This window comes from Callorhinus ursinus, unplaced genomic scaffold (assembly GCF_003265705.2).
Source record: "Callorhinus ursinus isolate GAN/ISIS: 27379988/994484 unplaced genomic scaffold, GSC_fseal_2.0 scaffold1, whole genome shotgun sequence".
Classification (NCBI taxonomy): Eukaryota; Metazoa; Chordata; class Mammalia; order Carnivora; family Otariidae; genus Callorhinus; species Callorhinus ursinus.
In genome coordinates, this window is record NW_027397063.1 from 134,770,351 (window position 1) to 134,783,312 (window position 12,962).

The 12,962-nt window shown below is 37.8% G+C and overlaps 1 protein-coding gene across 5 annotated transcripts in view; it reads left to right on the plus strand.

The window, feature by feature from the left end:
* RBMS3 (RNA binding motif single stranded interacting protein 3) overlaps nucleotides 1-7,659 on the plus strand; it is a 1,359,336-nt gene extending 1,351,677 nt beyond the window's left edge. For all 5 annotated transcript variants that reach the window (XM_073901133.1, XM_073901139.1, XM_073901145.1 and 2 more), the window contains one exon: nucleotides 1,179-7,659. In XM_073901133.1, coding sequence (XP_073757234.1) covers nucleotides 1,179-1,185 — 7 coding nt within the window. In that variant the 3' untranslated portion in view covers nucleotides 1,186-7,659. The remainder of the gene's footprint in view (nucleotides 1-1,178) is intronic.
* Nucleotides 7,660-12,962: the final 5,303 nt, after the last annotated feature.

A 12,962-nucleotide genomic window follows, 5' to 3' on the forward strand; every position in this document is an offset into this window, starting at 1 on the left:
CAAAGCACTGAGAGAAGTGAGCTTCATCTAAACTGACCTGTAGGGGCGCCTGGGTGGCTCAGTTGGTTAAGCGTCTGCCTTCGGCTGAGGTCATGATCCCAGGGTCCTGGCGTCAAGTCCCGGGTCTGGCTCCTTGCTCAGTGGGGAGCCTGCTTATCCCTCTGCCTGCTGCTCCCCCTACTTTTCAAATAAATAAAATCTTTTAAAATAAATAAATTGACCTGTAGTTTCAAAAATCGGTTTTTATAGCACATCCCTGAAATTATTTAACAAAATTCTAGTCTGTGGATGGAAGAGCTAAGCATGGAAGTCAACCCACTAGAAGCTCAGTCCAGCAATTGTAGATGGGGCAGAAGGAGAAGACATTATTTGGGCTAGGCTAGGCCAAGTGGCATAACTAAAAATGTCATTTGTCTGCATTTGTCTAGTGAAACACCTATTACGTGCATACCATCTGCCAGATTCATGGAGAGTAAAAAGTAGTAGAATATAGTGCCTGTTCTCAAGAATTAAAAATCTTGATGAGATGGGTAAATAAGGAAGAAGAGGGGATGAGGGAAAGTGAACAAAACCCATTCCCTCTTAACTCTCTTACTACTTTATTGGGCCAAATAAGGCTTATGTGATTATACTTGGTGAATACCACAGGGTAAGATACACCAAGATACACCAACCATTGCTGTATCTTGGGTACATAGTAGGGATGGGCACATTTGTTGACTGAATTAGTGATGAATCCCACAGGAGTTTTGAAAGGACAGAATTTCTGGGGGTACCTAAAACATAAGCCAGACATTGAAAAATAGGTTCCATGCACATAGGGAGTATTACTTGTCTGGGTATTTTTGTCATATTTACTACTTTAAATTGAAAGATATCCTTGATCTATTAGCCTTGACCTTTAATGTGAACAAACTCTCCGGCTCAAATATGTTGTAGTATTTATTACTTTAGACCAAAAAATATTCTTGTTCTATTAGCCTTGATACTCAATGAGAACAAACTCTCTGGCTCAAATATATAATTGTATGAAAGTGACAGGATTTAAAACTTGTACAATTTTCTAGATATTGAAAGAGCTTGGTATCTTTTAAAGAGACCTCACTGGAAGAGAGCATATGAGGTGATTTCAAAGTTGCTTTGATATAATGACCACTCATACTCGATTGTTTCCACAGACCATAAACAAGACTGAAGAATGTCCGTCTGAAACTTTGCCTTGAACGAAGAAACTTCATTGAACAGGAAGTTGGCTTCCAGTTTGCACAGGCGTCGATGGAATGCTTTTTTTTTTTTTTTTAATTTTCTACTATACCCAGTGAAAACAAAGTGTTTTTATGTGCTGTGCAAATGGTTCCTTCATGTGGTCTGACAGTTTACTTTCGCCATCGTTTTTTTTTAAAGAAAAAATCCCAGAAGAGGAAACAAACAAACAAAAACCAACAACAAAACAAAACACAGAAAGTTGACATTATATTTGGAAGAACATTTGAATTCAGAATTTACCAGAAGATGTAGACAGATTTTTTTTTTTTTTTAACAGAAAATCAGATGTCAAGAGGTGGGCAAAGCAGAAATGGAAACAAATTGTCTTCCTCAGTAATTAAGCTACTCTTTCTTTTCCCCCCTTTGTTTAAATCTAGTGGGTTGTTTTTTATTTTATTTTTTTCTTAGAAATACTTAGGTAAGGTTTATCTTGAATCTTAATTGCCTTAATTTTAAGGACGTCAAAGGCTCTCGAGGCAAGCTGTCAACGTCTTGTTAAAAAAAATTCAAGAAAGAATTGAAATATTGTGCCGGCTTTAACTGGTACAGAAGTTTAAGACTATGAGTTTTTAGGGTGAAAAAAAAAACTGTACAGTTTAAAAGAAAATGTTTTTTCTTCATTTGAAGAAAATTTGTTGATAAAAGAAACCATGGCAACTGCAAGAATTGGGAAAATGCTGGGACTTTTCATGAACTTTGTCTTAAGTGTTGAATCATTCTAGAAGGCTAAAACATTTTACGGTAAAGTTATTAATGTTGGTTTAAAAACAACTGCATTAGAAATAATGCGTGTTTGGGGGCAGAATGCAGATTTTTTTTATTTACGAAGCGTGATCGCTAGCAAAAGCATTAGTGCTTTTTATCTGCAGTCTTTTTTATGAGCTTTACAAAGTTTTTAGTCAGCTTTGCTTGTCACATTGCAAAACCTAGCTTAAGAGCATTAAAAAAAAAAACTTAAGTAGATAGGAGCTTATGGTCAAAAAGTGCAAAAAAAAAAAAAGCAATAGATAGAGAAATTGTTGACAATTTCTGTAGTCTTTCCTAGTTGTGATCAAATTCAGCCTATGGATGGCCTATTTTATACCAAAGATGAAGTGGCACCCTATTGCAGTCCAGAAGATAGAGGTTGTTTTCCTTTTCTTCTCCTTTCTTTTTAAGAATTTTATTTGACCTACATGGCCGGACCAGTTCTTACTTTGTTGTTTGTTTAAACTACCTTCCACTGGTGTTTTATATACTGCAAAACAGAGCAAAACAAAAGGTGTTTTTTTTTTTGTTTTTGTTTCTGTTTCTGTTTTTGTTTTCTTGCTAATGTGCATTTGTTGATAGCTCGCACCTGCTGTGTTCAGCAGTTTCAGCATGAAGAGTTCTGGATACCAACTGACAGAGCCAAACGGCTTTATATTCATTCCGTGAGCTTTTCTGGTTCCTTACTAGCTCTCTTGAATAGTGACACCTGTATTGATGGCCACCAATAAGTTGAGACACTTGCTTAACAGGTTGAAATTCCTTTCTGTGAACTTTGAACTAAAGGTCCTTCCCGAACTGGTCTGAAAGGTCACTTGTCAAAAAAAGGCTTAGATATTCTGTTAAGTGATGAGTGGTCTCCTGAAAAGGTCTCATTGTATTTGTAACAATAGTCTTCCTTCTCAAGTCCAACGCCTCTAGGTTTTGTCTTCTCACCTCAGTCTTTGTTCATCTGCCATGAACAGCCACCTTTTGCCTCCTGTCATTGTATTCTCATACCCTGGTGTTGTCGGAAGAAGGACAAAAATAGACCTTTTTGTTTCAGTTTAACTCTGAGACAAGTAGGACCAATCAGATTGAAGATTCTGTTAGTGGAAGTTAGGTAAGCTTTTAAAATGCTAGTTGACAATCAAGAAATTATATGATTTATATTGATAAGAACCAAAAGAATTAGGTTTGCTCAATCTTTAAGCCAAAGGAGATATATTTGCATTGAGAATGATGCAAAACTTTGTCTAAAATGAATTAGATTGACTTAACAAACATCTCTGTGTATTTGACTCATGGAATCCATGTTCAACCTGTATAGTTTTACCTGAAACTAAGACCGATGGAACTTGGTTGAATTATGCACAGAGTTGCTTTCTGAAGGGATCATTGGAATTAGATAGGTGAAAGTCTTTTCACAAACTAAGTCGGGGGAACCTGTCTTAGTCCAGAAGGAAGAGGGAAATGCATTAAGTGCACTGTAAAAAAAAAAAAAAAAAAAATGGTAGGCTTTTAAAAACTAAAAAAACTTAAAAGGCAAATCATAATCCCATTAGGTCAATATCAGTAATGAGTTTGGCTGTTCTGAAATTGTCAATATTCAACGATTTGTGACCTGTTAACAGAAGTGAGCCCGGTTCTCTTATTTGAAACCCCATGAATTGGAAACTCAAGTCTAGAAAGTGGCTCCCTATCTTTGCAGCCAAATCAGAGGCACAAATGGATCCAAGAAAATGTAGCATGTGCTGCTACAGAGAAATTCCATCTGTTGACACCCATCCTTAATGGTTTTCCATGCTCTAGAGAGAATCCTAGATGTGTACTTTCTTCTGTTCCGTCCTTCAAGCTTCTCATGTATTTCACGGGTGGCACTTAAGTTTTATCTTTGAGAAGCAGGCCCCTGAGTTTCAGGGGGTTTAAGGAACATGTATAGGAACTGTGCTTTTCGTTTCTCTTTTTCAGTCTCTGAACTCTTTGTATAAATAAGGATTATCCTGGGCATAATTCATTTGAATATGAAACCAACATACTTTCTTTTGTTTCTGTAAAAAAAAAAACACACACAAAAAAAACCTTAATGTGATACAAAGAAAGTCTCATTTACGCAATCAACAATGAGGCTAAGAGGTAGCTACCATGTGGCTGATGAATGTGCCTAGGTAACTTCCTGTTTCTATTCAAAACTACTGCTTTATTTATACATTCAGAAACATTTTTTTCAACTATGAAATTTCAATGATCTCAATTTTTTTAAGCCACTTCAGGCACAAGGAAATTACCTGTCATTTTATGTGTCCACGTGTGTTTTGTGTTTGGATTTTTTATATCATGCCATTCTAGAAAATATCTTATTTCAAACCAAAAAGAAAAAAAAAAGAAGGAAAAATGACACATGTTCAAATTTGCATCTGTCATCTTACCTAATGATTGTTTTTAAGAGTCAAGTCTGGGGGAATAAACAAAAAGCATCAACAGGTAAGCAGCATTACATTGTATGAAGAATAAAACAAACCAAAATGTGTGTTCAATATATGCAGACATCAGAATCCTGATTTAATCAGCAACTAATATTATGGTGATTCTAATCCTATTTAGGGCTCTTTTTTTTTTTAAGTATTCTGGCTCAGATTTCCAAATATTTATTCAGATATTTCCATTTTTTCCTTTTGACTTTAACTGCCAAGGCTTCTAAACATCAGGAAACAAACCAAAGCCACAATCCAAATGGGATAAATGTTATCTTCTCCAAACTCTAGTTACATGGTCAGTGGAGGAGTGGGTTTTCTTTTAATAATGATAAGGTTTTGTCAGGGAAGACAAATTATGCATAGTGACTCAATGCATGGTCATGTGTTCTGAAGATGTCTTGGACCCTAGGTAAGCTAAAGGTAATGCTAGCAGGTGCTGGTGACTGTTTGTCCTTGAAGACTGGCACACCTTGATTGTTGCAAGTGACATAAAATTCTTAAAAACAAAACAACAACAAAAAATCCTCTCCCTGACTTCAGTTTGGCTGTTTCCTTGATAAATTTCAATCATTCAGATGTTGTCTCCATGCTTCACTTGAATCAATTTCTTCCTGTGACTTTAACAGATCTGCCACAGTTGATAGCATATAAGACTCACTTCCACACATTCCAGTGAAAAACTACATGGTATTAAAAGCACTCGTGTTAGAGATGGAAGGCTGAGAGCAGAAAAAGCCTGGATGGAGCAGGAAGGTCATTGTCCCTGCAGAATACATCGACCCCTTGCAAAACGGTGTGAAAATCATTTCAATTCATGTGTGACAAAAAAAGAATAGCTTTTTTTTCCTAAAAAAAAATTATTTGAATATTTGCGATGTCTAATATATACCTATGTATCTTTTATGGTGGCCTGACATCCCCATTAATGAAGAGTGAGATTTGATTTGAGCAGCACTTTTGCAGTCTTCATGATTCCGAAGTTTCAGTGGACTGTCTAGACAGATTATAATGTTAGTAGGAAACTAAAAATACATTTGACAACTCAGTCTCATTCTTACTTTGCGTGCACGAACCACTGCAGATGAGCTGATAAGCAGGGAGAAATTCTTAAGTGGGTTACAGTGATTAATGTTTTTAGATGATATAAAATCTAATGAAGGGGAATATTTATGTATGTGTATAAGCAACGTTGAGCACATTTGAGGAATCATACTTCATAACAAAGTTTAAACATGTCATAGAGACTTGATTCACGTTATCTTGTCCACAGTAGGGAGTGAAGGATGAGATTTTGGTTTTTTGTGTTACTGTGCCTGGCATCCTTCAAAATTTTGAGCTCACTGAGACTGACAGCATCTCACTCCAATCTGAGGGACTGACAGAATTTAAACAGGCTCATTGATTCTGTATACTACCCCCTTCCTGTGACAGAGTGATAATGGGATTTCATTAATGAATCAATTTGTTACAAATGACATCCACCGTGGCATCGGAAGACAGTTGAGTCTAACTCAAATTTAACATTTCTTACCCAATATTCTTAAATATGAAATCGGTCCCTTAATCTGAGTGTTCTTGGTCATGCCTGTCCTTTGTGGACTGCACAGAATTCAGGAAAATACAAAGCTAAATATAAGATCCCTGAGTGGCCCCAAAGATCTTTTCTCATCCGGTGCAGGGAAGCTCACCCCATATTGGTGGTTTCTTTTCTCTTTCATTTTATACCCTAATACATATGCTCCCTGTCACATGAAAAAAGGACAGATCGCTTCTCAATACTCATTTCTTTGTATTTCTGAAAGGGAAAATAATATTTTAAGAAACGCTTCTTCCACTCAGGAAGCTTTAAACCTGGAGCAGAGGTGAGATCAAGCTTGGAGTCTGAGGGAAGAACCTCTGGGCCACGGAGTCACACTTTTCTTCCATTTTATTCAGTCCAGTTAGTAACTTCCCCAATGACCGAGTCTTGCAGAAATACAATCACTCTCAATTTTTGAAGGGCTATTTACTTGGTAGATTTGTTTTGTCTTCTTTTTTCAACTCTTAGGTCTTGGGCTCTATTTCCTTTTATTAGCATTTAACCCTGAGGGTGAAAAAGAAACATTTGGAAATCAAATTCAAATCAGTCTGTTTCTTTGTTAAGTCTCGATTTACCGAAGGAGTTTAAAATCATTAGTAAAACAGTCAGTGCATTATATACCATGGACTTTTACTATCCATAATGTCCCTTTCCCATTCACTGCAAATAATTGAGAGTTGGCTGTATTCTTGCAAATACAAACCGAAAAAAAATTGTAGCAAAGTATTTGGCTTCCCTCAAAAGAAAGCTCTTTTGGTTTCGTTCACTATTGAAATTTTAACCAGAAGAAAAGGTCAACTCAAAATTGAGTTATGAGAATATAATAACATCTCTTGGTTAAATATATACTCTTATCCCTATCTTAAATCTTTGGCAAAAAAAAAAATGCATTGTTTTGTTATTTATTTATTTTTTTTAATTTTGCATCACAGTAATAAGGGTGAATGACCTTGACACTCCAGTGGATTTTTTCTGATCATTTCAAATTTAAGTAGTGTCCAAAGTGTAACTTTAGTGTTATGCTTTGTGTTTTAAACCCTCTGGTCTTAGATTCTTATGAAAGATGCTCTGTCCTCCTCCCCAAAATATGTTATTTCCTCATATATGAAAAAATGAGTTATTTCATACTTTTCAGGCACTATAAAAACTATTTCAAAGAGACACTTGAAAAAGTTTTCTCCATTCTGGAAATTAATGCTTCTATTTATTTAAAAAGAAGAGGAATATAATTGGTATAATTGGAATCTTAATTTTCAAAAAATAAATGTAAAATTGTACTTGCTATGAAATTCTAGTTTCTTTAAATTAAAAAAAAATGGGACACAGCTTCTTTTAAAACCCTTGTTTTAGGCCATATTTGACTTCATGGAACTTTGAAACATCATTCAAATTCGAACTTTATTTAAGAGCATTTTGTACTGCTGTCTCTGTCATGGAAAGTTCTGTAACTCTATAGTGTTTCCGGTTTTATTTTTAATTTTTCATCTGTACCACAGTCAAATTAGCTACCATTTCCCCCGTTCCTTGGGCTTTCTGTAGATCAGTGGATGTTAGGTTTAAACTTCTGTTTTCTTTGATGAAGCTTTCAATAAAAAATGAAAATAAAATCAATCAAGTAGGCTGTTGTGTTTTTCTTCACTGCTCCAGAGATGGGTTGAGGGAGGGACCAGTGGGAGGGAGCAGTCTCTGTATTTAATTGGGTATACTGCTGGCTTCCTTCAGGATGCTTCAAAATAGGAGAAGAAGAAGAAGAAGAAGAAAGAAGAAGGAGGAGGAGGAGCAGGAGGAGAGGAAAAAGAGGAAGCAGCAGCAATAGCAGCAGCATACCATCCCTGGTAACAAAAACTAGGAGAGGAGAGAGCATTCTATTCATGCAAGGGGTTGAGAAAACCCCCAATTAGAGACCCTGTAGGTCTTCCTAACCTCACACATGCTTCCTACTCTTTATGCTTCAGAGATAGTCCAGTTCCTATCTCCAAACATGTTTAGCATCTACCAACTACTTCCCATATCTTTTGCAAAGACCAGGAGATAAGAGTTTTATGTAAAAAATTTCTTTTGACACCTTGACCCTGTAAGGATTAAAACCCAGGTCAGCCAAAATCAGAAAGGTTCATTCCTCAAGCTATGGAGGACCGTGGTAAGCAAAGAGCAGAAACTATATTTCTCTGGTGCAGGATCATCTAAACTAACTGGGAGCTCCTATTCGAGGGCCACAAATATTCTGTGCTACAATACATATTTGCTGTTGTTAGTCAATATTTAATTCTATAGAAGACAAGAAAACAAAGGAGATAAATGAAATTCAAACAATGTGTTAAACACAGCAAAGAAAGTAAACTTTAAGTCATAAAATAAGTAGAGCATGTCAGTCTGAACAAAAATAGAAATGGAAAGATGAAGAAAACACTATATATTTATGATGCACTAAATATACATGAAGCACCATGTATTCATGATATGCTAAATATACATAAGAAATATGAGGCACTCAATATTTTTGAGGTCTTAATTTGGTCACCCTTTGGCACCAATAGCAACTTATCAGGCTAATCAGTGAATTTCAATTACCTGCCTTTGCTTCTCTCAGAAGGAACATGTTTCACTTCTTCCTTCTGTGGCCGGTCTTGCTCACATTTCAGCTCTGATCTCTGTATCACACCATCAGTGGAGAAGGATGCTATATATGAAGGATATATGAACACTGAAGAGCTTTTAGCTGTGTGGCCCTTCTATTCCTCTTGAACACTACCCTGCATGAGTTAACCTACCCCATGGCTTTCACCTTCTTTCTTGCTATGGGTTTTTAAAAGATTAATAAGTCCTTGCTTTCAGCATCTTTATTTGACCTGTGAACCCTTCTGTTCCATGACCTGTAGTATAACTTGCATGATAACGTACATGAAGGCTACTATTTTATCGACATCATTTCCCATGTGACATCTTCATGCTTTATACTATAAGCACCCAGGAGAAATAGAAAAAGCTAACCAACCAGTGTCAGGCCCTGTGAATGTATTGTATATATCCCTTTTCCCCATATGAGTAGCAGTTCATGTTGTACTTCTCGGCAGAAGAAGCTGGAAGAGAAACCTAGAAAAATGGAATTATTGGAGAGTATAAGAAAATAAGAATGGAGTGAAGACCTTGAAATTAACTTTACTCAAGTTCCATCAGAATTCTTTTTAGAGCAATGGTTCTTTTTTGCTGTTTGATTGTTTTTCAGGTATTACAGACTTTTAAGAAGATAATACCAGCACCACTACCCATATGCACAAAATTTTTGCTTCAAATTTCAGGACGCTTGAGAACTGCCTGAAACATATCCATAGGCTTCTGCTGAAGAATCCCTAGTTTCAAGGCATAAAGATAAGAGAAAAAAGACCAGAGAGTGAAGAAACAAGCTACATTTATAATGGTGTCCCTTGTATATCAAATAACCGTGATTTCTTGACCTCATATCTATGTATATTTACTGTTTCATAATTTATTCTGAGAAGAAGTGAGTGCTTCTCCAACTCTCAACAGTCCCAGTAAAATTCACAATTAATAATGCTTTTATTTTTAAAGGGATACTGAGAAAAGTAACTCTTTTCGTTGCTTTCCAAAGTTAGTAAAGTGAAAAGTAATATAGCTCAAACATAATCTCAGAAGATTTGGTTATTTTTCGAATTTTGGTAAATGAGTGTCATTTACAATAATAATGAAAAAGTCTCCCATGTATCAAAGGCTGTCTTTTCATTTAAATACTGAACAACAGAGGGAGTAGCCTACTGTCAGGAGCTTTCTCCTGCCCTTAGGAGGTTGCAGGCTACTATCCTGATAAAGTGGTCACCAGGTGGCGCTGGAGAATTAGTCTTCAGTGGATTCCAAACCCACATCCCAGATTCTGCATTCCTGAACAGAACCCGTGATACGAGGTATGGCTCTAAGAGCCAGGAGTCACCATCACTGGGCCTTCACTATGTGCCAGAAACTGTGCCAGGCACGCCCCATACTTGAGGCCATACAACACTCACAAGATTGCTCTGAGGTAGTTGCTACCACTACCTCCATTTTCCAGATGAGGGTTGGAAAGTTAAGAGACTTAACCATGGACCTACATCCAGGAAGCGCTAGAGTGTTCTTTTAAAAACAGATCCAGGGTCGCCTGGGTGGCTCAGTCAGTTGAAACTGGGACTCTTGTTTTCGGCTCATGATTTCACAGTTGTGGGATCAAGCCCCGCATCGGGCTCTGCCCTCAGCACAGAGTCTGCTTGAGATCTCTCTATCTCTCTGCCCACCCCACCGCTCATGCACTCTCTAAAAATAAATAAATAAATAATAAATTAAAAAAGAGATCCAAAATCTCAACCCCCGAGTTCTAAGATTTCCTCTTCTGCAATGACTTTGGGAAATGCCAATGTGGGAGATAATTTTGTTTTCAATGTTTTTTTCAAATGTTTATCTCACTTGGCCTGAGATTTTTGTCGGTTCTGTAGAGGGCATTCAATGTTTGTTCTAATCATTTAGGTCACAGAAACCCAACGCAATTCACATTTTCCATCCCAGAAATAACTTGCTGTTTCAATCATCTCTGTGATTTGTTCTGGAAAGAAAGGATGTATCTACAAAATAGATAGGCATAACTTTTCATTTACTCATTCATTTAACAGTGCCTGGCACATGAACATTCCATAAATATTTTAATGATAAATAGAGTAGACATGGTTCTTGTCTACGGGGATGTCATATTCTAGTAGGCTCTGGTTTATGACAACATTTTAGCATGAAATAAGATCAGGGAAGTTTGTGATCAATATGTTTAACCTTCCCATGGCTTGATGCAAAGTAGATGGAAAACTTCCTAATCTGAATGCAGTCATGTCTTCTCCCATCCACACATGTGGTGGGTCTTCCAACTCCCTTGCTGTTGCCTCTCCCCTAATTTGGCCCCTCGGCAAAGTGGCTGGACATTTCACTGTTGCCCTTTCCCCAAATCATCTGGGCCATTTAACACTTGACATCAAGGAGAGTGGAATCTGCCATCCTGAGCTGTTCATAACTCTAGTAGTGTTGAAGGATTTTATTTCCTTTGGTGCCCGTGCTTCCTGGTCATGCTGCTTGGAAGAATAAAGAGGTAGACTGGAGGAAGAGTGGTGGGCAGCAAAGCAAAAGCAAAGTTTTTTGAGCAATAGTACAAAGCTCTGAACGAACAGGGAGGGAACCCGAGAGCGTTGCCACCGGAGTTTCTAAGTCTAAGGGTTTTTATGGGTTTGCTGGTGGGCTGTTTTAATCTGATTAACCCTCCCTGAGCCTGTCATCCATTCAGGTTTTTGTCATCTATCTACCAGGTGGGAAAGGGTGGAGGGCTCCTTCCAGAGTGGTGTAAAATTCTTTTAAGGGTGGTTTCCTCTTAGGGTGGGGGCCCCTTGTCCCTGCCTGCCTTTCTTCCAACTATCCTTCATTAGGAGCATCTCTTATTTATTACCACTGATCTTTTCACAACCAAGCAGGAATGTGCAGGTGCTATCACAGTTTAAACATGAGGGGACTGGGGCTTTGAAAAGTTATAAGACTTGGCCATGTTTTCATGATGCGGATGGGATCCAAGCTGAGAATCTGCTAAATACGAAGCCAAAGATTTGCCTTTTATGTAGTGCAGGATCCACTGATGTGACTTGAAAGGATACATTATTGATCCAAAATAATTTTTCTATTATCTGACCTTTGACCGATATAATTTTCTTCTTATAGGTAGATCACAAAATATTGGAGAAAGTGCTGGACAAGCAGTGAAAAGATCTTGGATCCTCAATTCAGGCATACTCTTTGCTAAACATGTTTTCCCTTCTCTAAAATTCAACTTCTTTATCTATCAAAATGCATACCTTTTCTCTGGGTTTTGTGTTTGCTTGTTTTTTAACAGCAACAACAGAATGATTTATTTGCAGCACAGCCCAGTCTCCATCACTTCACAATAGGACAGGAGTAGAGAAGAGTCACCCTGCAAGTGTCATTCAGTCCAAGGTAGAGCTCCATGCCTCCCAAGACAACAGACCCATTACCCTCAGAGACCCATGCCCAGAGCCAAGCTGAACACACAAACAGGCCAGCCACAGGCTTCAAGCTTCCCATCTGCAGCCTTCTACCCTCTCCACCCTCAGTCAGTCACCTCCCAGCTTCTGAGCCACCAGGGAGCTTTCCGTTAAAATGGGTTTATGTGTCATATAAAATAAGAGATTACTCTGTGGAAGCTGTTGTTCTGTAGAAGGTTTAAAATGACTCCCCCCACCCACACGCGTAATCCTGATCAGCAGTGATCACTCTTCCTCTATCTACCAGAGATGCTGCCATTTGAAAAGATTGCCACCTCAACTCCATACTCGTTTCTCTGTTGGCCTCACTGAAGTCTCCTGTCTTCACCTAAGATAGGAAGGAATCCAGGTACTTTCCCAGGTTCAGAGGCTGAGAGGAAGAGCCCTGATGGCTTAGAAAAAAAAAAAATTCTTTCCTTCTGTTCCCCTCAAGAGATTTTTGTGGCGATCTTTGCTAAAAAGTTTTCTGGTCCATTCCCATAAAATTAGTTTAGATTTGGAGGACAAACAAGCACAGAGGCAGGCAGCCTTTCCGATTAGGTACTGGGTTTGAGGATAGGGGATGCAAGGAAGAGGGGTATAAAATCCCAAGTTGATTTCATCATCAGCTCTTCTCGAAAGACTCAGAGGATGGACACTAAGAAGATCCCACCTTCCCCAAGGCTTGGGGACAATTCCTAAAGTTCCACTATCATGGACTGGTCATTTTTGACAAAGTCACAGTGAAAGAGACAAGAATATAGAAAGGCATCTCTAAGGGAACATTTTTTTTAAAGGATTTATTGATTATTTTGAGAGAGAGAGAGAGCACAAGCCGAAGGGGCAGAAGGGGAAGGA